Genomic DNA, 26,452 nt, shown 5'->3' with positions numbered 1-26,452 from the left:
ACCTTTCCTGTCTTGCCTTTAAATTCTTTATGGGCAAGCTACCCAGCTATCTGAACAAGCTCCTTACCCCTATCACATGCAGCACCTATCATCTGAGATCAGACTCCAAAAGACTGTTCATGGTCCCAAGGCTCAACAAAGTATCCGGCCGTTCCTCCTCTTACCGTGCACCCCAAAACTGGAACAACCTACCAGAGACTCTCACATCCACCACCAGTTTAAGTTCTTTCAAATCTAAGGCTGTCTCACATTTTAATCTGGTCTGTAACCGTTTCATACGTCCATAATATATATTTTCTTTAACTGTGCATGCAATGTCTTGTACAGGCAGTCCTCGGTTATCCGACACAATGCGTTACTCAAAATGGCGTTGTAAAGCGAAACGTTGTAAAGCGAAACACGTTTTCCCATAGGAAGACTGTTTAAATGAAAGATTCCGTTCCTGAAGGCATTTTTAACACTAAAATACACCAAATATTTTATGCAGGCAATAAGATATGCAGCACACACATAAATTATATAGTGTATACTGTATACTGTATTATATATATAATATAACATAATAAATAATATATTATATAGTATAATATAATATTATATAGTATAATATTATATATATACGCTCTTATGATGCTTTGCAACGTTGTTTATGTGAATGTGTATATATATACACTCATACACAACGTTGCAAAGCGTTGTAAGAGCGTTTGATAAGCCATTTTGGCGTTGTAAAAATGAATATAGTTATGCATTGCATAGCGTTGGATAAGCCACTCGTTGTAAATCGAAGCGTTGTAAAACGAGGACTGCCTGTATATAATGTATACCCTGTTCATTTATGTAACTGTATTTGTAACCATGTATTATTTGTCTTAACTCTGTGCCCAGGACATACTTGAAAACGAGAGGTAACTCTCAATGTATTATTTCCTGGTAAAATATTTTATAAATAAATAATTCACTTAGTGGACTACAGCTGCCTGTTTGTATACAGATTGAGCCCATATAGGCTATACTCTACCAATACCCTAATTGAATCCTGTGAATATGAGGATATGTTGAATCATTACTGCGGCTTTACTGATAAAGTATTAAAACTAATTTTAATAGCCAATTTTTTCGTAAGAACAATGTACACAGTTCTGTAGGGAGAACATATTATAGGCATATTAGGTCCACACAGTCTAATTATTGGTGCTTAAAGCAGCAGTAGTAGTAGCTTGTTTTAAACCTGGGTTTTAAAACTACCACGGCTTTATAAATAAATCCTAGAGTGATAAAAGTGAGTTATCAATGTCACACTGAGCCAGCACTGGGACCTAAATTGGTTCTCAATTCTTGAAACACACCATCGTATCCAATGCTGATCCATTACTGGAACATCACCTCAGATAAACCTTTCTTAGGTTCTCAGGTAGCAGATACAAAACATGCCTGTCACGGGAGACCAGTACTTTTAACACCTTTAACCTTCCGGGATCAATTCACTAGGCAGAACAAGGTAGTGGAATAAAATGAGGTTTATTCTGGTGAGACCAGCAGACACACGATACACAAAATACACACTTAAGTGGGGGAGTCTCTTGCCTCAACTAGGTGCAGAACGCCTGCTTCTGAAGGTTTACTCTGTCCACTGCACGTCCAGGAACTTCACGGTACTCATTTCAGGGGATATACCTGGCTTCACCCACTAACCGCGAGCTAGGCAAAAGCTGAAACTTGGCCACAATCTGAGAACTTGTCCTCAGCTAAGCTAGGCTTTTCCGGGAACACTGTGCCAAGTGCTTTGCTATTCGGAGCAAAGCACTTTTGAAAAGCTTGCAAGCGCTTCACCGGACCAAGCTGAAGATCGTATCGTTCCCTGATCGGCCAGTCCCCTTACATAGACCTTGCTGTTCTATGTTCAACATGGAGATGGAGCTGGCGACCAACCAGGGCACGGATGGGAGTTGTACCAGCTGGGGGCTTGTATGGCTGTATGCGTGAGAGGAGTGGGGGTGTCGAGGAGACTCAGGATGCCGGCAAGTGGGAAATTCAAACTGGCCAATTGGAATCTTGCCTACCAGCAACGGATTCCCCTTGTCAGCCCTATACCTCTCGCTGGGTAGGCTCCACTCAGTACTCTGCCCTTCTCCGCTCACCAAACGTTCTGACACTTCTCAACTTCCCATCTCCTCTTTGATCCCTCATCTCTATGCAGACATCTTTGGCTACTTATCGGAATACCAGGACTGTCTGTATAGAGATGAATACACTTTTAAAACTACATCTTTTTGAAGTGAAACTTTTTTAGCGGCACCTCCCACATGACCAAAACTCCGTGGCAGTGAATGGAGTTGATGGGAACGGAAGTCAGTGGTGACAGAAGTGATGTCACTGCTGGCAGAAGAGGCCATCAGCAACATTCACTGCCACTGAATTTTGCCAGCTTCCAGCAGCAGGAGGAACACACACACACACCCGTGAGCAGCCAAACACCCCCGCCTAGTGAGCCGCTGAGCACACCCTCTCTCCCCCCCCTCCCAGTGAGCTACCAAGCACGCGCAACCCCACCCGTGAGACACCGAGCAACCCCCCTTGAGCCGCTGAGCACACCCTCTTCCACCCCACCCCCCCACAGTGAGCGACTGATTACAACCTCTCCCTCCCCGCACAGTGAGCCGCCGAGTACGCTCTCTCCCCCCCGCAGTGAGCCCTGAGTACACCTCTCTTCCCTCCAGTGAGCCACTGAGTACACCTTCTCCCCCCTCACAGAGAGCCGCCAAGCACACCCTCTCGCCCACCCCAGTGAGCCTTCGAGTACACCCTCCCCCCCTAGTGAGCTGCCGAGTACACCCTCTCCCCCCCTTCAGTGAGCCGCCGAGTACACCCCTCCCCCCGTGAGCCGCATCCGTGTCCCCATACCTCCGCCGCAGGGTTGACACCAGGACACAGCTCTGCCTGGGGAGAGAGTGCGGGGGGCTGCTCCAGGGGGGCAGGGATTCAGGAGATAGGGTGGCAGGACCCTCAGAATAACACACACTGACACACACACACAAACACTGACTGACTGACACATACACACACTGACTGACACACACAAAAGGAATTCAGTTACTATAAATATAGAAGTGCAAAGTCAAACTTCTTTGCATTTTGGCACTGAAATTGTGTTTTGATTAATTAAAAACATCACCATTACAATTTCTGTGACAAAACTGTGACAAAAAACAAAGAAGGTTCACTTAAAATGTGCGTGATCAGCACACACAACTTTTTTTCCCTCTAACCTGGGCTCGGGAATACAACTATTAAACTAAGCATGGCGGGTGGAAAATACAATATTTTAAAGGGAAGTTATTACGGGGACAACATGCATACGAGTACCCGCAGACCAGACGCGGTCTGCGAGTAAAATGGGGGGACAACTGGTATCTTTGCCCCCCGACCTTGTACACATGTTTTGAACACATTTCAACCCAAATATCCCCCTTTAAACTCCCACTCCCAAAATCCCAGGTTTATTTTAACTGTACGTATATAAAAGATTAGATTTGTAGTTGCACAATTAGAAACTACCCCACATTGTCTTATGCCATATTATCGCATATTTCTTTAGAGCTAATCTTGACTAATTTACCTGGCTTGTAATTTGATTAACAAATACCAATGTTGAATCTTTTTTTTTTTTTCGACTCCATAAATATTACATCTTAAATAAATAACCAAAATATCCCTGGAAATTTTGATTTACAGTACTGTATTTCTAATATTCTTTTTACCTTTTAAGAAAGCGGGTTGACTGATCTCTTATCGTTTTCTTTTCAAATTCACTATATACAGTACCATGTTACTTGACTGTACAGTATATATGCAAGTTATGATGTTTGAAGGTAAGTTTTCAGTACACTGTCATAGTCAAAATAATGCTTACCTTCCTGTTTGCAAAGTATTAAATGGGATAAACATTTTTTTTTAAATTGGTTCTAAGTGTATATTATGCAGGATTATGTCTCTCTTGAAATAAGTCACAGGACTACTGATTTGTCTTATAGCACTCTAATCCATGTACTGTATGTGCTGTAGGTGTCACTGGATTTCCGATCAATGCTGGAGTATGGCTTGATTGCAAAGTTCAGGATGGAAATGGGGAGTAACATAGTGGAGGGAAAGGCTATGGATAGAGAAAGTGTGTGTGTGTGTGTCTGTGTGTGTGTGTGTGTGTGTGTGTGTGTGTGTGTGTGTGTGTGTGTGTGTGTGTGTGTGTGTGTGTGTGTGAGAGAGAGAGAGAGAGAGAGAGAGAGAGAGAGAGAGAGAGAGAGAGAGAGAGAGAGAGAGAGAGAGAAAGAGGGGGGGGGGTAAAGAGATGGATGGCTAACACCTCCATTGCCCTGTTTTTTTAAACTGGTGCTAATATTCTGGTATGATCCTCAGATCTTTCTAAAGAGCTTAATCCTCATCACATTTCCTGACCGATGCATTCTAATTAGATCAACACTTTAAAAAAATAAATAAATATTCACAACAGCCACAGGACAGCTTTACATCTCATTAACTTCTCACTTCTTATTTTCAGGAAAATTACTGATAAAAATGTGCATCTCCATTTGCCGGAGCTCACAGCCTCATCGGCTCATATCTAACATCTCTCTCTCTCTCTCGTCGCCCTGGATGCAAGTTGTTGCCATGGCGACCGGCAATAATAGAAACTAATAAATTACAAACGAGATGCTCGTTGAGCAATTATTGTCCTCCTTTATGCAAGTTTCTTGCTAATTTCGCTCATAAGAGAAACCGCAATAAAGCACGGAAGGAATAATAAGTCTATTTCCAGAGGATATTAGCAAATGAGAAAATGGCTTTTTGTTTTTTTTATAAGATCAGTGATTAAGTGATTTAGTTATTCCGGGATGTCTAAATTAGATGGTGCTTTCAGTTACTTATTTATTCGGCTTTTTAAGACTTACATGAATGAATAAAAAAAGTGCAATTTTAAAATATTGGATTATAAAGATGTGTGCAGAGGTACATATAATGGAGACCGATTTGGGCGAAATTATATCTTGGCTTTATTGAGCCGGTTCTTTTATCCAAGCAAAACATACCAAAAACAACAAAATAACAAACCCCTATCCCTTTGTATGGGCTAACTTACTTCCCCAGACCCCATCTGCAGGACTGGAAGATTATTCCCATTACCAGCCCATCACCCCAAAGTGTCAGGAAGTACCTTAAGCAGGTGGCACTCCACGTCAGTCTCTGGCAGGTTCCTGGGTCATCTGTATCCAGGAAATATAGGTCTCTGGGTGTCTTGATCTCAGCACAGCCTTTGTGCTCAAGACAGTGTCTGTGTGCAGGATTCTCTGCTCTCCTTCTGTCAGTCGAAATGTGAGCTAAGGAATCTCTCTCCTGTTTCCAACAGGATGCTTTTCTTAAAGACTTAATTCACCAGGTGGAGTCTAGTTAATCACCTGCTGCACTTAACCAGATCCCTGCTGAATTTTAGAGATAGTTTCTTCAACAAGGATATGTCCCTGTTACATATCTCCCCTGTTTGTGGGAAGCTCGGGCTTACCACGGTCGAAGCCCATCCTTCCACTCTCACTCGAGATATCTCTGCAGCTCGAATGAGAGTGGATGGAGGAATAGATCCCTCAGTCTCATTGGCATTGGAGCCCTTTCTCCAGCTTATTAGTGCCTCCCCCAGAAGGTGCTTGAGATCAGCACTCCTCAGTCGCGTAAGGAGGACTTTTTCCAAGTACAGTCTTTCTACTGACCGCGTAGTCATGAGATTTCCCCTGCGTTGGGCAATCCTCTCTTTGTAGGCAGACTGTATGGCAACAGTCGCAGAGAGTTTACGCAAATAGCTTTCACTCGCCATCTTTTCCATGGACTCCAATTTAGCACTAAATGTCCATTCCTTGTAACCCTTGCTCAGGTTTTGCAAAGCCTCTGCCACCTTACCTTTAAATTCTGTCTAATGTTCGGAATCTATTTCTACTATCCTCGAATCATGCCATTTCATGGTATCACTTAAAGAGCATTCAAGAATAGCCATTTGAGTTTTTAGCTCTTAAAGCTGTCCTTCTGCACTTCTTTTTCCACTCAATGCAGTTGCCAGTTCAGCTTCTTTGGAATTGAGTTGCGATTCCACATTTCCCAGTTGACTCCAAGCACCAGCTGCAGCCGGGCCCTCTCATTGTCCAGCAATTTGACCACTTGACGAACGGACACCTCTTCAATCTCTTCCTTTTTGGCGAGCTGTATCTTGATCTCAGCAATCTGCATCTGCAGAGCTGTAAGTTGTTAGGATGTGTTTAGTTGCCAGCTTTAGTTCTTCCACTTCTAGGCTTTCCTGCAAGTTCAACTCATCGGCAAGAGATCCCTGTTTCTCGAGTGCATCCGGCAATTCTTCACTCAGGGTCTTCATCTCTTCACTGTGCTTTCTCTGAGCTTGCCTCCACAAATCCTTCATATTTTGGAGCTCTGCAGATATCACCAGGGTTATCGCTGCTTGCAATTTCCACACCTCTTTCTCCTGGGTGTACTGACTTTTCTCTCTCCATTTTCAATTCTTCACGAAGCAGATCATAGTTATGCCTGTCAGCTTGCAGTGCATCTTCAGGGATGGTCAAGGGATCGTCACTCACTGATTCCGGCTCCGCTTCCCTGGTATGGTTCGTTGACGGTTCCTCACTGTTGGCAACGGACAGACATTTCTTTGAATTACACGACTTCTGTCTTGGGCCCTCTGGATATTCTGTAATCCACATGATGAATCCTCAAATTTCTCTAGGCTGCAGGGTATCTTGGACCACCTTTTTCTCAGTGGGATCTGCGGATGTGTCTGTTCCTTCCACGGTAAGTGAAGAACCACTTTTCTTTTTCCACCTTTTTGTTTTGGATGACTCCGTCCCATCAGGGATACTGGGGTCTCCGTCTTTATTTGAAACTTCAGCAGCTTCACTATATCTGCCAGGCTTTTCTGGCAGTTGCGTTAGCTGGCAGCAATATTCGGGGTCATAGAGACCTGTTTGTTTGGTGCGTACCAAGTTTAGGCACCTCCACCATTCTTGGGGTTTTTTGTGGGTATGACTCGGTTCGGATTCCCCATAAGAGATATCTTCATCTTTATCCATATCCTCATAAGACCGGAAGGGCCACTCTTCTGTGGGGTAGGGTTAATTACAGGGAACACCACATTTTGTCCTCCATTTTGGGATTATCAGATGTATCTTTCTTCTGGACCTCGGGAGGCGCTATTGCTGCTGTTTTCTCTATGTTCGCTAGAACCCCAGCTGGTAGTCCTACAGGTGGGCAGACGTTGCTTGCAGAATTCGTAGCTCTCACAGGCATCTCTGTAGACTTTTTCTTCTTCTTTACTTTTGCAGATTCTGAGACATCAGCAGTACTGTGCACACATTATTTTTCATTAATGATACTGGATGTGCACTTGCTAAGAAAAAATTCTGTATCATCCTTGTGACCACAGCGCATTGCTTGCTGCTGCCGTTCCTTGGCTCATTGAAAAAAAATTCTTATGGCTGCTGCCCGTTTTCTGGGTCCACATAGGGATTATCCTCGTCATCCGAAAAATGGCCTGAAGGGACACTGCTCCGTGTGGCTGGACTCTTTCCACAGTAACACATTTTCTTCCCCATTCTTGTAGAGTCTGTATTTGACTTCAGCTGGGTGGCCATTTTAAAATCCCATGGGTTTAAAAAAAATCCACAAATGGTGAGGTAGACTCTGGTCACAGCATCAGTCCCTGGTGTATGTCACCATCTGTAGCAGTCCTCCCTGTCAAACTGGCATTGTGGCTTTCTCCAATGCAGTGTAGTTTTCCTGCCTGGATGTGTAGCCCTTTAATTCTGTTCACTTCTGCACGTGATTCTTTGTTTTGTTGCTCAGGCTGTTCGCAGGAACTGTATGCAGGCAAAAGCACAACAAATTTCACAGGCAGTCTCCGGGGCCCCTTTGAACTTCAAGGGCCACCTCTCATCCCACTTCTAAAATCATAAGTAAGAGATGTGTGCAGAGGTACATATAATGGAGACCGATTTGGGTGAAATTATGTCTGGGCTTTATTGAGCCTGTTCCTTTATCCAGGCAAAACATACAAAAACAACAAAATAACAAACACCTATCCCTTTGCGAGGGCTAACTTACAGTACTTCCCCAGACCCTATCTGCAGGACTGGAGTGATATTCCCATTGCCAGCCCTACAGGGGTGAAACTCGTCAGAGGTTATTCGTGGGGTTACCCCTCTTTTTATCCATTTTTGCCAATGGCTTAATAAACTTTTTCATACCGTAGCACAGTCCAGCCTCTATTTTTGCCTTGCGGTGCACTGCTGATTTTCTCTCTTTGGTGAGAGGTCTTTCCCTGATAATGTTGGATTTTTTTTTAATCAATTTTTTTATTTGAGAACAACATTCTGTACATTTTGCATGAATACAACAGTGTCATAGGCACATGTCATGATTCTTGACTAAATAAAGCATGTTGTAGTCTCAATGAGGGTGTGTTTTTCTAAGTGGGTGGGGATGAAAAGGGGGAGGAGTGGGGGGGGGAGACGTACTGGGGGGGGGGTGAGTGTTTTCAGGCTTCCTCTTCATTGGGTTTGGGGGGTCTAAAGCAGGCCTATTCCCGTCAGGCCACTCCAGGGGCCCCAGGTGTTCCAGAACTGTGGTATTTTCTTATGTAGCATTGCCGTTAGTTTGTCCATGGACATCACTTCATCTATTCTTCTCAGCACCGTGTTTCTTGCTGGGGCTTTGGTGTTTTTCCAAGCCGCTGCGATTGAGCATCTAGCTGCGGTTAGAATAGCTGTTATTAGTCTACTCATGGGCCGGTCTAGGTCGTCTATTGGTTTACTCAGCACAAAGGTCAGGGGGTCCAGAGGGAGAAGGAGCCCCGTGGTCTGTTGTATGAGCACCTGGATCTTGGTCCAGTATCTCTGGATCTCCGGACATGACCACCAAATGTGGGCCATGTCCCCCTTTTGACCACATCCCCTCCAGCACTAATCGGGGGTGCCAGGGAAGATCTGGCTCAGTCTAGCTGGAGTCAGGTACCACTGAAAAAGTATTTTATATATGTTCTCTTTTGTTACTGTGCAAATTGATGTCTTTGTGGCCAGCTCCCAGATATCTTCCCACTCGTCCATATCTATCTGTACGTTGAGGTCCTCGGACCACTTCTGCATATACTGGATTGGGGGCACTGTTGCCGACTCCATCCCCCTATAGCTCTCTGAGATCAGTCCTTTCTGATAGGAGCCTTTGCGACAGAGGGATTCAAACCTGGTTAAGGGAGGAAATTTGGCGCTCGGGGCTAGAGAGAGGAGCAAATGTCTAATTTGCAGGAACTTGAATAGGTGGAGGCCTTGGTGGTGATATTTATCTCATAGTTCCTGGAAAGATAGTATCCCCTCACTCTTCAGGAGATCTGCAACCAGGCTTATGCCTAGACCTTGGAATTGGTCGAATTGTTTTTTGGAGCACCCGGGCCGGAAGTGCGGGTTTCCAAAGATAGGGGTAAGTTGAGATGGGGTAGCTAACAGGCTATACTTCCCTTTGTTTTTGAGTCATACTTCCCATGTGTACCTCATTGCCCCCAGAGCAAATCTCTGTGGTCCCCCCTCCCTTCCTGCCAGGGACCAGAGGTGGACCTGGAGGGTGGCCGGCTCGCCATGGTGGGATTCGATTGCTAGCCAACATGTAGTGGCTGGGTCATAGTTCCAAACCACAGCCTGTTTTAGCTGGGCTGCTGAATAATATCTGATCGCGTCGGGGACCCCCACCCCTCCTCTTGTTTTAGGGGACAACATTACTGATCTGGGTACTCTTGGTCGTTTATCGTTCCAAATAAATTGGGACATACAGTAAGGGCCTGGATATTTTTTAGAGCTGCTATAGGGACGGGGATAGGGAGTGTTTGGAAGAAATAGAGTAGTCTCGGAAGAATGTTCATCTTAATTGAGACAATTCTTCCGAACCAGGAGATTTGGAACTTTTTCCATGTCTCCAGGTCTTTTTTAATTTGGTCAAACAGGGGAGGGTAGTTGTATTGGTATAGGGAGCCGTATGTGTTAGATATTCTAACTCCTAGATAATTAATGTGTGTGGTGCTCCATCAATATTTAAAGTTAGTTTGAAGGAGCTGCCATTCTTGGGTTGGGAGGGATACGTTGAGTGCCTCTGATTTGTCCATATTGACTTTATAGTCTGAGACCGTGCCAAATTGATGGAGTGACCTTTGGAGATTGGGGAGGGAGACGTGGGGGTCCGCGAGGGTCAGTAGTAAGTGTTGGATTTTAAAATTTTATGGACTGTTTTTTCTTGGTTAGTGTTTATGTTGTATTTTGGATCATGAAATCGACATAGCATTTAAAAAAAAAAAAAAAATTAACATCTCCTGAACAGTGGACTTTTTGCATTAAAATCTGCACAATCCTGCTCTGTGTAGAATTTAGAATAAACTATAAAGTGAGAAAATTCCTGTGTTTTATTACTACATATAGTACAGCAGTTGTGGGCAACTTCCATCCCACGGATCCTGATATATTGAAACTGATGTGTGAATCAGATCATATCACATGCCCTAAAATGACTGACAGAACTTTAGATGGGATTTTATGTGTTGCAGTTACCATTTTTGAAGCATTGGTAAAACAAAGGCACTATACTATTTACCTGAATGAAAAACAAGATGGGCCACACACTAAGCAGTGCTACTCCATAAAACACCTGCCTGTACGGCTTAGTAAATAAAGCCATTTACAGACCATTCATTGCATGAGATGTAAGGTGCCTTTAGCCCAGATCCCTTATGGCGTATCACCCATTTCATAAATATAGCCCTTTTAGGGCCCATTCCCTTGAATGGCGCTGTAAGATGTCTTCCAGCATAGAAGGTGCATTACGGAAGGTCTTTTGTGTACAAGAATGTGTGTATCCGAAAGTCTTTTTTACCATTAAGTTTCAAATAAGAAATGTGTGTATAACGTATATTTAAGATCTAATAGAAAAACTATGCTGCCTCTGACAAAACAGTGTTAATCTACAGTATAAAATTGAAGTTATGAACTTCAGCATTTTAATAAGTGTTGCAAGTTTTATGGTATTTTTGTTAGTATCCACAATCTATTTATCTGCATATAGTTTTCAGTACAAATGTAAGTGTTTCTCCAGATTTATTTTCATTATTAAAAAATAAATGAAATAATTAGTAATATTTTTCTGCATTCAGTGTTTAACGGATGCTCGTATGTTGTTTGCGGAAGTAGATATGATTCTTTATGGGTGCGTTTTATGTCACATTTATTGAGAGCTTTAAATATAAATGTAGATGGAAATAAATAATAGATCTTTACACTTTTCTGTGTCATCATAAACTGAAACTGAAACTCCAATTATAGCTATCCATGAAAAGGTAATCTGCTGGTTTATATACTGTAGGTTGTTTGTTATATCACTATAACTGCAAGAGATTTTGTTTCCAATGTCTAGTATGATACATATTGCAGCGATTGCAAATCAGGGGCATGGATCTGCATTGACAATGCAGGATTGTATCGTCCTCATCTCCCCATTCCCAATCCTATGCTTACCTTCAAATACAGTCCGACAAGTTCTATTAAAGTACAGAGTTGGCCAGACTACTCGGGATGGCAAACACCAGGCAGAACGCAGAGGTTAATAAACACAAGTTTATTTGTCAAGAACAAACAGGGAACACCACAAGCACAATCAGAGCAATAACACACCAAAACAGGGAATACGGGGGACTCTTAGCTCATCAGGTACAGGACGCTGCCCAAGCTACAGTAGCTTACCCTGGATGCCACCTCAATAGTCCATTCCTGGATCCCAGTGACTCGGGATTACTGATCCTGGTCACACAGTTCTTGATACAGTTGGTCACTGGACACCAAGACCAACCAAGAACAACTGTGGAGCTCTGATCAGCGTTGGCTTGTATACTTTCCCTGTCTCCATATGGAAACATGAGAACCGGGGCCAACCAATCAGCAGAGGTCATTATGCCACTGAGTTAATGAGGAACGAGGGGGGTGTCCATAATGGACCAATCAGGAGTGGGGTCGGTGCCATGGGATGGCATGAGGGCCGGGGTTTAGGAGCATGGGAAATTGGAGCTGGCTACACCCCTGGTCCCCAAATTCAGCTTCATACCTCACTCTCTGGGAGAGAACAATGATTTGACCTTGGAGTAAGCAGGCTTAAGCTTTATTTTGGGAACGCCATGCTGCCCTTGTCATCACAAGGTCTTTTGCCTTAATATCCATATAATTTTCAGCATTTGCCCTAAACAAATTTGACTATTTGTCTATTGTATAATAACTAAGTGAATATTGTGCAATACGCACCTCTCTGTATAATATATGTAGGACATATTTCAGAAAAACTTTATACACACATGAATCCCACCAAACACAGCACAGAGCTCTTCAGGGACAGATGTCATGCAGACTATTTATTGGCAATCACTGGTTTATAATACAGTTTCACGTGGACCAGTTTAAAAATCTGGCATCTGCAGCTGTGTACAATTTACTGCATAATATGTCATAACATCAATTAAAAAAGTAAAAGTACATAAGTACTCAATAACTGACTGCTATGAAATCACTTAGTGATTACTCCAATAATTATTGAAAAGCCAAAAATTATTGTATTTTATACATCAAGAAATTGTACACAAACTAAAAATCCAACATTTCCAGAAACAAATGAAATGTTGGATTTAGTTTTGTCCAAAATATAAATTTGTTCATGTTTTATAACCCCTACCACTAGTTCCGAACCTCAATGCTAAAAGCCCATTCTTAAATTGGCAAGGACTTGCTAACAGCATTTTAAGCTTTTGGCTTATTCATGCTTTCTTTTCTATATGACGAGAGATCTGTGGATAGTTAGAAGTTTACACTGCATATATTTATACAAACTGCCATTTTAATATTTAGCTTGGTTTTAACATCCCCCCCATAAAACTCACTGTTCTACCCTCATGTCGAATAACCATATTGTTCTTCCAGCAGAGAAAGGGAGTTAAACAAGACCCTTAAGCACCTATGTATGTCATAATAGTAATAAAAGGCATTCATTTAATTTCCACTATACACAGAAGTTTAAGAGGAGGAAGTCGCTCTCTCACCTGCGTGTGAAGGCTGTTGGAGGGCAGGTTTGGGGAATAAGGTCCCCCCAAGTCATTTCTGAGCAGATTATCGCTGTGCATTTTGGTTTTTAGGCAGGTAATATACCGGTTGCAAAAGTCCTTGCACAGCTCATTCACCTTCTCAAGCTCCAGTAGGTGGATTCGCAAAACCTGGATGGCTTTTACCATCTAAAAGTTGAAAGGTAAATGAAAACATAAATATAGTAAAGATGATTGCATCTGAATTTACCAGGTCACTCTGCACTGATGACAATTTCATAAGTCAGAAGGCTGGGGTTAACAACTTCCAAACAAGGGTGATTCATATTTAAAGGTGATGTCCACGGTATATGACGAGGCTTCATACGGCAGGGGTGTAACACCCACGTAAGCAAAAAAGCATGGGTTTACAATTTCAACCGTATATAACAAGACCAAAGCATGTGTAGAAAAACAGGAATCTTTGTACTGTACATGTGCAATTGTGCATTTGCAAGTCTGGGTATATCACTGTACATATAGCATCAGCCTGGCTGAGAAGACTCATAAAAGCACAGTGCCTGAATGAGGTATACACAGAGTTCACAGTCAAAGGTTTGGTACCTGATGCACTAGGAAATAGTGACACATTAATTAGTGTATGGTTGCAGACTTTTGACTTGAACCTGCAATTGGACATGTTTTCTAAATACAGATCACTTCTCTCTCTAGCTATAAAATGTACTGTACTAAAAGGCGCAATCTTATACAGTACATCTATTTTGGAAACATGTTTTTGTTATTGTCACCTTGAAATATCATTTTATGCTCAGAAAAATAACTCCCACCATTCAATATTTTTTGTAGCAATATTACCACTTTTGAGGATAGGCTGAAGATGTGGCTCAGTAAATAATGGAACTGACACTGAAAACAATGACACCAACTTTGAAGCATGGGAACCTGCTTTAAACTCCAATATCCGCTGCTTGTGACCTTGGGCAAGGCATTATCTCCCTGTGCCACAGACACCAAACATATTGTAAACTTGACTGGGCAGAGATGGTTAATGTAAAATGAAGTGTACTGTACAATACTGATTACTGCGCACTGTATTGTGACTGAATCGCTTTCAGTTCGATTGTGAGAAAAGTGCTATATGAAACAAAGTTATTATAATTGAAACAAATTACTCCTTAGGAAGTTCTTCAATATATTGTTACATGATTATTCAGAGAACAAAAATGTTGCATTTTTAGTGACATTTAATTTTCCTCCACACTCTTTTTTTGTCATTACACCTTTCATAAAAATGTGACTCCAGACAATGCCACAATATAAAGTTTAATGAAATATTATAGGCACAGTCACTGACTATTCATTGGTTATTACAACACTCTGGTTACCAGGAACAATTAACCCTTTCATTCTGTGGCATAGCAAGGCATGCGCAGGCCCTCTGGATTTTCTGGGCCCCATTAATATTAATACTGACTGCAATTTTTTTCTCCTTCACCCATCCTCTCCCTGATCCTGTCTCTCATCATCCCTCCCGATCCCCCCTTATTCCTCCTCATCTCTCCCCCTCATCATCATCATCATCAGCCTCTTCTCCCCCTCCTCCTCATTTCTCCCCCTTCCCCTCATCTCTCACTCTCTCACAATCATCTCTCTCCTCCTCCTCATCTTCTCTCCTCCTCATCATCACTAGCTCTCCCCGTCATCATCATTATCAGATCTCCCCCTCATCACCATCAAAAGATCTCCCCCTCATCATCCTCATCTCACTCCCCCTCAGCCTCAGCCTCATCTCACTCCCCCTCATTATCATCCTCATCTCTCCCCTCATCTTCAGCTCTCCCCATCATCATCAGATCTCCCCATCATCACATCTCCCGCTCATCATCATCATCAGATCTCCCCCTCCTCCTTCATGCCTAACTTTGGGTGTTAACTGGTAACAGAGACAGGCGGGGGGAGATGATATGTGCCGGAGGCGGGCCCACGGCATTAATCAGAAGGTAAGCTGATAGAGGAATCAGCACTTGTTACACAGACAGAGCAGGACAGCACGAGGTGAGGCGCGTGCTCTAGCAGCAGACACCGGAAGTAAAAACACTTCCGGGTCGGATCGCTGGGGCACACTCCTCCCCGGTTGTCCTGCTCTGTCTGTATAGCAAGTGCTGATTCCTCTACCGGTTTACCTTCTGATTAACACAGGTGCCCGCCGCCGCAAACCGTCTCCCTCCAGCCTGTCTCTAGAGGGGTGGGGGAGACCGGGCCCCCAAAGAGTGCGGATCCCCGGGCTTTAGCTATAAACAATTGTGAATGAGGGAAGGCAAATTGAGACGAATGTGAAAAATCTGCAACATTTAAAGATACAATCTATAATGTGTACCAAAGTATGGTATCAAAGTATGAAAAATAGCCAATGCATCCATATATACAGCTATTAAAGTGGCAATAACCCCAAAACAAAAAAACAAAAAAAATGAAGTAATAACATAACATGGTAGTTCCTAATGTGCCGATCTATTCCCAACTTTTCATTTTATCACAATCTTACTTTTTGCTGCGTTTTTCCGTTTATTATTTCACTTGCATCTGCGGTTACCATAACAACCCATGCTGTGTTGTGGAGTGTGAATGGTTACGCCCATTTTAGTCTCCCTGGGAGACACCTTTTCAGCAACTGATAACTCCACGATTCAAACACCATCACTTAAAACCGATGGGATTGTTAAAAAAACGGTAGGGAGTTTGCAATGTTAAAAAGAAAACTATTTATATATATATATATATCCCTCCCATCGGGCCATCCGCCCCCCCCTCCCATCGGGCCATCCGCCCCCCCCCTCCCATCGGGCCATCCACCCCCCCTCGCATCGGGCCATCCGCCCCCCCCCCCTCCCATCGGGCCATCCGCCCCCCCTCGCATTGGGCCATCCGCCACCCCCCCCCCTCACCCAAATCTCTCCCGGCCTCCGTGACCCCAAATCTCTCCCGGCCTCCTGACCCCCCCCTCACCCCATGCGGCGTCGGTGTGCCGCCTTTACGGACAGTCTGCCGATCTGTCAGCTGTTAAGGAAACCCCTGATGGCCAGCTCAGTTGTTAGCAGGGGAAATCCCCTAACCGGCTCTTCTCCCTGCTCTAAGCAGGGGAAATCCCCTAACCGGTGCTTCTACATCCTATCAGTGAATACTGCGGCATCGGCGTCCTCCTCTGGAGGGGGCGCGGCCCCTTCCAGAGGCCCTCCTGCCGTGCGGAGGCCCCCGTTGCCATGTGCGACCCCCTGCCTTACGGGTGAGTGTTTGTGTGTGTGAGTGACACACTGTGAGTTTGTCTGAGTGAGTGTGTCTGAGTGAGTGAGTGTCTGTGTGTCTGTGAGTGTGTCACCCTCTCTCCATCTCCCTGTGTCACCCTCTCCCTGTGTCACCCTCCCTCTCCCTGTGTCACCCAGCATCTCCCTCTGTCACCCTCTCCCTCTGTCACCCTCTCCCTGTGTCACCCACCCTCTCCCTCTGTCACCCTCTCCCTGTGTCACCCACCCTCTCCGTCTCCCTGTGTCACCCTCTCCCTCTCTCTGTCGCCCTCTCCCTCTGTCGCACTCTCTTCTTCGCTCTCTCTGTCGCACTCTCTTCTTCGCTCTCTCTGTCGCACTCTCTTCTTCGCTCTCTCTGGTGCACTCTCTTCTTCGCTCTCTCTGTCGCACTCTCTTCTTCGCTCTCTCTGTCGCACTCTCTTGTTCACTCTCTCTGTCGCACTCTCTTCTTCGCTCTCTCTGTCGCACTCTCTTCTTCGCTCTCTCTGTCGCACTCTCTTCTTCTCTCTCTCTGTCGCACTCTTCTTCGCTCTCTCTGTCGCACTCTTCTTCGCTCTCTCTGTCGCACTCTCTTCTTCGCGCTCTCTGTCGCACTCTCTCTTTGTCTCTCATTCTCTGTGTGTGTGTCTCTCATTCTCTCTCTTTCTCTGTGTGTCTCTCTTTCTCTCTCTGTGTGTGTGTGTGTGTCTCTCTCTCTCTGTGTGTGTGTGTGTGTGGGTGTGCCGCTCTCTTTGTGTGTGTGTGTGTGTGTGTGTCTGTCTCTCTCTCTCTCTGTGAAGCGCCGGCGTCCAGACACTGGTTAAGGGGTTCAGGAAACTAGTAATTCACATCTGGCTTTTATTTCTAGATCCGACATTGAGACACACACACACACACACACACACACACACACACACACACACACACACACACACACACACACACACACACACACACAACTAATTGTAGTATAATGTAATACAATAAATACATTTATGTAAAAAACTAATGTTGTTCTGACTAGGAATTTATTAAATGTATTTTATTTATATATTTTATTTTAAAGCGGGGTTGGGGGCGGGGCTAGGGGCGGAGTTGGGGGCGGGACTAGGGGCGGAGTTGGGGGCGGGACTTGGTGGCGAGTAGATTTTTGGGTGATTTGTCGAACACTGTATATATATATATATATATATATATATATATATATATATATATAGTAGCACAGATTGCTGTTTTTTCGGACCAAGGAGCAAAACACTTTATCAGCTTCTAGCCCCAAAATGTGGACATTTCTGACTGCCAAATGTAAGCGTATGCCGCCTGCAGTAGAAATATTTCCTTCCAAACACTATTGCATATGATTCATTTGTGAGACCAAATTTTAGATCTCATTCTTTGTCTGTGAATTCATCCTTATTTATTTCAATTTTATTTTCAACGTGCTACTCACCAAGAAACTCAGTAATAGAGCGCGTGTAGGAACTTAGGGAGGACACCCATCCCAGACCTACGACTGGGACCTACCGAAAGAAAACATACCTGTATAGGGGAACGACAAGGAAGACTAACAAAGAGCAGGAAACATTAATGGGGGCAGAAAAGCTGTATGCCAGGGTATTAGGTCTGTTTGTGAGACAAGTACAGGCGGCCCCTTGCTTATCCGCCGTATTCCATCCCGCAAACCGCCATCGGATAGAAGACTGTCGAATTGCGGGTCCATGTTAATCCGTGGTGGTGAGTGTCAGATAAATGGTTCCGACGTTGGATAATGTGTCCAGCGGACTGCATTACGCGATATACAGTATTCTCACCCACACAGTTTTAACGAAGCAGAGTCTGTAGCGCACGCCTTGTGACCTTGCCTGTTGGAAAGTTACTCTCAATTCCAGACTTCCAGATTTTAGTTTTTGGATTGGAGGCTCTTCGGAGCAGGGACCGCCTTTCATGTTTTCTCATATGGTGTTAACTTACTTGTATGTTCTATTTTTGTATTTTATTGTCCCTCTTCCCACATTGTATTCCACCATGGAATATGTTTGCACCATAAAAAACAAAAAATAATAATAAATCAGAAATGCCACATCTACTGAGGGTTCACTTGTATGCCAACTTGCCCTTACCCTATACTTTATATTGTATGTACAAGAAGAGTGTTGAAAGATACAATTAACCAACATAAATGTAGCATAAACAAAATCTGGCTAAGTACTTATAGAGGGAGAGCAAAAGTTAGTTTCACAGGCTGCAGCCATAGTAGGGGAGACGTCACCAGCGTCTAATACAAAATAGCTACAGTCAATGCGCACGGCCATTGTGCGCGTGCGTGTAAGAGATGGCGCTGCAGAAACTTGGGCAGACAAATACATTTGATTTTTTTGGGCACGATGGCCAGTCACGTGCGCGGTTCAGCCAATGAGGGTGAATCGCTCACGTGACGTCACCGACACGCTGCACGTCATACGCTCCGTCTCCTACACTATAGGCCAACAATTGCAAGAGAGGTAAGCGTGCCTGACATCACTCACTCGATCGCAATTACTATGTCCGAGGCCTTACATTTCAAGGATACATACCAATATGGAGTATAGTTCGTGATTGGTTTAAATTCTAACTTTAAATGTAATTGTTTTGGATTGACGAATTGCATCCTTATTAACCATGCATTTAATCAAATAAAGGGTAATCTATTACTTAGTTTATTTTATAAACTTAAAAGTTTCCTTTTTTTCCCCTTTTTGTATCTGTAGTGCTTGGAGTCCCATTGGGAGAATAGCTCTATATAAATAAAGTTATTTATTACTGGTTGTGATTGGTGTTTAAAAAAATAAATACATAAATAAAAAAATTATATATACAGTATATTATATGATTTATTTAGTAAGATTATAAATGGTAAAACAGGTGATGAGTTTAACCTCTGCTGGAAAAACATCTGGGTGTCAAAATCAGTTCAGAAAAAACATATACATATATAATCCACACATTTATTTTTGCCAAATCGATAAGTGAATGGCATGTGACTTAAAGCTGCAGTTCAAGCAATATCCTACGTGTGTGTGTGTGTTTTTTTTAAAATCAATCAGTTCTGTACTATGAGAAAATACTTGTAGCATTTACACAATAAAAAAAACAATGTTAAAGACATTTTAATGTATTCTAATGTAACAAGCATTTTTGTTCCTATAGCAACCATATACAAAGTCACACCCCCTTCCCCTTCTGAAACAGAATCACCTTTTTGAGCCCTGCCCTCTCTAGCAGTGAACTAATTGAATCTAGTGCCTGCCTGGTCACATCATCTTCCTCAGAACTTTGGCTATCAGTGCAGCAGAAGATTACCCAAGATGCATTTAGTGAACCCCCAGCCGAATTTCAGCAATCGATTACAGGAGAACGGATTGATCAGCAACTTAGCCAATCACTTGTCAGTGTGCAGATTGTATTGATGCACATATTGAATGAAAACATAAAAATACAATTGTTTAAAAAATTACAACTTTAAAAACATGTAAAAAAATGCATTATAGATGAGCGAGCTGCAATGATCTTTAATGTGCCTTTATATTAATATAAAGGATGAATTCAAATTTTGATGGATAAATTAGGCGGTCATTGCATGTACCTAAATACTGTATACTACCTCGGTAGTAACGAATCTTGTTACTTAATGCTGCATCTTATTAAGTCACATACAGCTTATAGAAAACTTTATAATGCAATATATTTTTAGAACTGTTTAAATAATTTCATTGAGTAATTAAAATTAAAAATTCGCCAACCGTGAAAAAAAAAAAAAAAAAAAAAAAAAAAAAAAATAAACATAGTGGTGACATGAAAAAATAAAATATCTTCCCACAAACTTTTTTTCTTGAAACAGTGACCTTCAATGGATTCCAAATGTCAATGAAATACAGGGTACAACCTACAGAATTAGAGAAGACCCTTTTAGCAGTGATTCCCAACCAGTGGAATGGTCAGTACACAACCCATGGGTACACCCTAGTGTGGTATCTTCCAAGAGAAACTCTGATACCAGCATTTCCTGAGAGTATGTATGTATGTCTTTATTTATATAGCGCTATTAATGTACATAGCGCTTCACAGCAGTAATACACGTGACAATTATATAAATAACAAATAATACAAATAACAGATCATGGAAGTAGTGCTTCAGACATAAAAATAACATTTAGGTGAGTGAGATATATAGCTGAAAAATTTTCAAATACATTATTTAAATAAATTTTACCTATTTTATTTACAAATTTTGCAAGTATCTCAGGTGTGTCCCCAGGTGTTATTGCCCCACGGGGGGTGTGGAATAATTAATTTGGAGGCATATAAGGAAATGTGCCCTCTCTGCGTCTCTCTGCGCAAATCAGGCAAAAAGCGTATACGAATAAGAAGTCAATCCATAATATTTATGCATAGATACATCTTAAAGAATACTGAATTATAATTTTTTTATTGGGTCAAATTGCATGCCATTTTTTTAATGAATAGGCGCCTAAGACTCAGTTCGCTGTGATGGATAGAAAAGCATTATATGAGAGAAAACACAATATCCACACTAAAGGTATTTATAGAGTTAAGTTAAAACCAGATATGCCTTGAGACTTTAAAATGCTGAATTTATGGCAAGTTCGGTTATGTAGGAATGATGAAAATAAAATAATCTTGGTAACTGCTGCTCTGGAGTATGTGTTTGCATGCCGACATTATACATATATATATATGCGTCTTCCATACATACGGATACAAATACAAACATAAATCTCACAATTATCTCAGTTCATTTGCTGAGGTCTCATTTATGTTCCTGCTTGGCCGAGCAGTATATCTGTCCTAGTGAAGAGTTACAGTCCAATGTAAGACGTGCACAGGGTTGTAAAAAACACAGATGCTGAATTAATTGACTGCATGGCACTCTGCGGCTGATTGAGTTGATAATGGCAAGATCTGACCTTTTTCTATTTTCTAATTATGTGCATCTCGGCTGTGAGGAATACACGATTTTCGTTCTAATGATGGCTAATGTCGCTGGCCTTTTCATCATCTTTATGCCAGAACAATTTCTCAGAATTTACATGGAAGGAGCAGTGTTACAACACAAGGTGGGAACATGAAGTTGACACAAGAATGAACACAAATAATTTATTTTCTTATATATAATAAAAACATTACTGCAACACAATTTTTTTCAGGATTTAAAAAATACATCGGCAGTGTGGAACAAACAGGAACATGTTAATGTTTGTATATTTACTCTCTGTTGGCAAACTTGTCACAGGATTCATATTTCAAACTGCAAGGAGCATATGGCTAGGAGTTGAAATTGAGATTTGGAATAAGAGAAACATAATGTTGAAAGTTTAATCTCTCCAGTGTACGGCCACTGAAAGGAATTATTATATTTAAAGTAGACGTGACTTGATAGTAATAATATAATGTAAAACGAGCAGAGGTATTGCGACACTGGGACCTGATAAGACCTGAAAGCAGGGCGACCCAGCTAGCACAGTCCCTCTAAGAGCTACAACATTGTGTTGCTCTTTGGTTTCTGGGGCAGAATTTATCCCAGGTCTGTGGTGATTGGGAACATCTAAGTTGGGCTTTAAAACCAATGGGAAGAGCAACTCCCTACTGCATGCATGCTTTTCTCCACTCACTGAATGAAGACAGCAGTAAACATCCAGTCTAGCTTGGATGGAAGAGAAGAGAGCAGAATGGAAGAGGGAAGGGAGAAGTTGGAATAATGTGAAAGAAGTAGCAAAAAGAATATACCTTGAAATAAAGGGGGGGGGAAAAGATCAAATTGAAGAAAAAACCCACAAATAAATAACAGAAAATGAGTGTGAGAAGAGACATTAGTGGGAAAGCAGACAAAGAGGTTCATAGTGGGAGAGAGAAGGAAGGACTTACAGGTGGTATTAAAAGACCAAAGAAGAGACACAAGAAGGCATGACAATTACATTATGCATGCAAAGGGACAGCACTGTTGGAAAACAAGGGGCAGAATACATGAGTCCAAGAGACCGGTATCTGCAATAGAAAAGCTTTTAGTTTAATACTAGGTAGTTTGTTCAAAAGATTTAATGTGCTTAATTTAAAACAGAAGACTCTACATCTTTTTAAAGGGTCTAGTAAATATAATGTAACCCCACTTCTGGGAGTTATTATATTCAACTGAGGAGTTAAAGAGGATTTAAAGAATTAACTCGGAATAATGTCCCTTTTCACAGTATGTTGCGAAGTAACCAGGAAGGGGGCTGATTACTCCTCGTTTCTAGCACATGCTGGGTTGGTCACATGGTTCAGCAGAGATTAAGCTCTGCCCCTGTTCTGCACAGAGACAAGGAGGTCGAAGATAAGGTATAAATAGGAGAGTATTAGAACTTCACCCTCAGATCCCAGGAGGAAGTCTCATCTGTAAATATTTAAGTAGACTAAGTACAGCTCAACCCCGTTATAACGCGATCCGTTACAACGCAAATCCGCTTATAACGCGATGCAAGCGTGGCTCCCAATTTCCTATTTATGAATACTTTACAACACGAATATTGGTATCGTAAATACTTTAATGTACAATGTATACAGTAGTACATTATTCTAACGCGATCTGCTTATAGCGCAATGTGATTCTTTGGACCCCAAGCACAGCGTTATAAGGGGGTTGAGCTGTATGTAGTTAGTTAGAATAGAGCCCTTTATTGTTTTATAAGGTAGGGAAGTGTCCTTGTAGTCAGGCTCCATAAAGATTTAGGAATCCAAATATGGGAGGCCCGTGTACCCTATGGGTTATCCCCAACCTGTAGCCCTGGGACTATTCTGATAGAGAAGAAGGCAGACGTATGGTCTGAAGCCCTATCCCCGTGGTTAGCATATCCAAGGGAATAAGAGGAGTCAGTAAAAATGGACCATGATCTTTGTTACCACATTCAGGAAACATAGTAGAGAGAGTAGAATAATACAGTGAAATAAATCAATTATCTACAGACAGGATAGACAGAGTAGCCCAAGTAGGGGCCCTGAAATAAGTGATTACACAGTACCTAAACTAAAGCGATCAGAAATATATTGTTCATGTAACATCTTCAAAGGATGCGCCTCTTCAGGGATGCAGTAATGCACCTGGAATGTAATCTATGAATTATCAATAAAGCCTGTCCTGTTCATAACTATAAAGTTCCTGGCGCCTATCTTCAACATCTGCATATACACCCAGACTGCGCGGATCAGCACCCCTGACAAAGGTAATGCACCCTGAGCAGCCCACATCACAGATACCCATGTAAACTCCCTTGTAGCCGGGCACGGAGGGATGCATAAAATCAACTGTTTACACATATACAGTATATGCATGTTATTGATGCACTGAAGGTCTGTATTGGAAGAAAGTAACCAGAAAAAAGAAAAAACAGACCTGGGTAAAGATGTGACAAAGTGGCAACATTTACGGAAAATATTTGAAATAAACGTTCTGCAAATCAAAGTTGCAAAATTTGGCATTGCTTGAAAACGTCGTTAAAAAAAGAACATTTCGGCCTAGAATTAACAGTGTGTGGAAGCCTTCACTAACAAAATCCCTATTTCAGGATCTGGATTAAAAAATTTGACGAATTACTTGCAAACAATGATGAATTGCAATCTTTTTCACGTGGTTTACAAACTCCTGTGAAAGTTTTGCACGACTAGTTCTGAGTAAGTCCAAAACAAGACCGTAAGGGGAACTAATGATGATAACACAATGTCGTTTTCCTTTTGATCTATGTAATGTACCAAATTTGTTTATGGTAATTAATATTAAACCAGGGCTGGATCATTGTCACATTGTTGCATGGACTTAGCAAGCAGGTGTGATGTACAGAGCAGAGAACAACTGAAGCAGGATCTTGTTAAAGTCTTAATTTGAAGTGAAAAGCGGTTACTAGGAAAGTAACATTTTGTCCAGCATTTAATTTGTCTCCTGCTCCTCCTGCCACTGCTCCTTTACACACAGCGAGTCTTTGTGTGGACATGTATGATATGTTATACAGCAGTAGTTTTTTCTGTGATTGGTTCATTAATTCACACGCGTGTTGTATACATACCTGCTGTTTTCATTCAATCAGATTATGGCACTGCCTATTTAGGGATCAGCTGCGTGTGAGGGTTTTGAGCTCTTTGATAAAGTCCTTCCGTCAGGACGAAACGCGTCAGAGTTTTTTCCTTCACTCATTGCTTGGTTTGATTATGGAGAGCTGTGACCGCCAAGAATCCCTTTTCCTTTTTCTATACCAAGTTACTGGCAGGAGCACACCGACACAATTGCAGCTTGGAACAACGCTGTCTTCTTATCAGCATCATCCGGCAGTCTGTCATCATACTGTGAGTACTTTCCAGCTGATTTATGCATCGTGGGACACGGGGTGGAGGTGAGGATAGCATTTACTGGATGCCGTGATTTACTCTTAGCCACGTCTTTGGACGTGCCTTCCTGTACTTCTACCAGTGTCTTTGCTTTTAGCCCCGCCACCCTGAGTTAGTCTGGTCATGCTTGGAAGATTTACAGCATACTTATCTATTCTGTCCATGACTGCGTGGTTTGTTATCTCTGAGCTCTATGGATTAAAGGACTATTTGCTCTGGTTGCAGCATCAGGCTTTGGGGTTCATTCACCATTTTTTCTACATCCTCCTGCCGCTCGACACCCATTTCAGGTTAGCACCATCAATAAACACTGAACAGGGGAACTGTTGATTATCAGCAGCAGTTCACTATTGAATGCTAATAAAATAATAAAAATGGCGGGGTATATGAAGTAGTTTAATCAATCTGGTACTTCAGGGGTTAACATTGCTTAGAAATTAGGTTAAAAATTCAAGAAATGGTGTTTATGACAGGTAAAGATCCTTCCTGTGTCTGCACTGATCTACAAAGGGGGCTTAATTGGTGGTGGGTGGGGGGATGGATATCAGTGATGGTAAAAGTGAAATATGTGTAGTTTAGAAGGCTGGGGACGACAGTCAGATCCAGGGCTGTCAGCATCAATGAAAATTGTAACATTCTTGAGATACCCCTTGTGCATCACAGAGAGAGGTGACCAACAGGTCATCACTTAGTTGGTGGGCTATATTAAATATGAGAAATGATGGGTCTGACAGCAATTTATAAGAGTAACAAATGGATATCTGTCACCGTTGAGATTAGACAAATCAAATCAGACCACACACTGCATGGGTAAAAGGTGTAAAAGACAGATAACGGTTTCTACGGCGAAAATAAACATTAGACTGTCAAATTTTAGATGCAGATATGCATGTGAAATACACAGACATAACCGTGAAGATGGCGTCTGAGTATTAGGGAAATTAAGCTATGTGTTTCTATATTCAGTCAGACTTTTAAACATCAAGTGAGTAGTTTTAGATGATGAGCAGCACAGCCAAAAGAATTACAACTTCCAACTTGACCAGAAAGAAGGAAAAAAGCGAGCACTCCAAAATAGCAATAAGGTCTGGTTTATTGCAGGCTAGACAAACAGTAATAGGACTACACGAATGCACCTACGCGTTTCGTGCACACAGCACTTTATCAAGGTTGATAAGAGAGGCCTGGAATCCTCTGAGACCCATGCATCCGCTGTGTGTACCATCTGCAGTGACTGCGAATAAAGCACTTTTGTTTTATATACCCCTTCCTGAGTCTTCAGTCAATTGGGCAGGGGGAGTGAAAGAAGTTTGCTTTAGCGGGAGACTGTCTCTGGGAATCCTGGAGCCCACTGAAGCTGGAGGCGCTGACACCATGAGCTGAACATCAGGATAACCAAAAGCCTGTCCTGTTCCCCCACACCATCGCCGACCACTCAGCTCTCCTGCACCCTCACAGGATAGACTGAGACCTGCCCTGTCCTGAGTGAGAGGGAGACGGCTTCCACAACTACCAGCTTGACATCAGATGAGGAGAGATTCCCTGCACCCTACAATTGAGTGAGGAGTGCTGTCTGGAGCTGTGTTCTGGTGTGGTATACCCA

The 26,452-nt window shown here is 42.4% G+C and overlaps 1 protein-coding gene across 8 annotated transcripts in view; it reads right to left on the bottom strand.

Moving 5' to 3' along the window:
* PKNOX2 (PBX/knotted 1 homeobox 2) overlaps positions 1 to 26,452 on the bottom strand; it is a 752,321-nt gene that overhangs the window by 97,474 nt on the left and 628,395 nt on the right. For all 8 annotated transcript variants that reach the window (XM_075604325.1, XM_075604323.1, XM_075604330.1 and 5 more), the window contains one exon: positions 13,160 to 13,348. In XM_075604325.1, coding sequence (XP_075460440.1) covers positions 13,160 to 13,348 — 189 coding nt within the window. The remainder of the gene's footprint in view (positions 1 to 13,159; positions 13,349 to 26,452) is intronic.

The sequence above is a fragment of the Ascaphus truei genome, chromosome 6 (genome assembly GCF_040206685.1).
Source record: "Ascaphus truei isolate aAscTru1 chromosome 6, aAscTru1.hap1, whole genome shotgun sequence".
Lineage (NCBI taxonomy): Eukaryota > Metazoa > Chordata > Amphibia > Anura > Ascaphidae > Ascaphus > Ascaphus truei.
The sequence above is the reverse complement of the archived record's forward strand: the minus strand, read 5'-3'. Positions and strand labels throughout refer to the sequence as shown.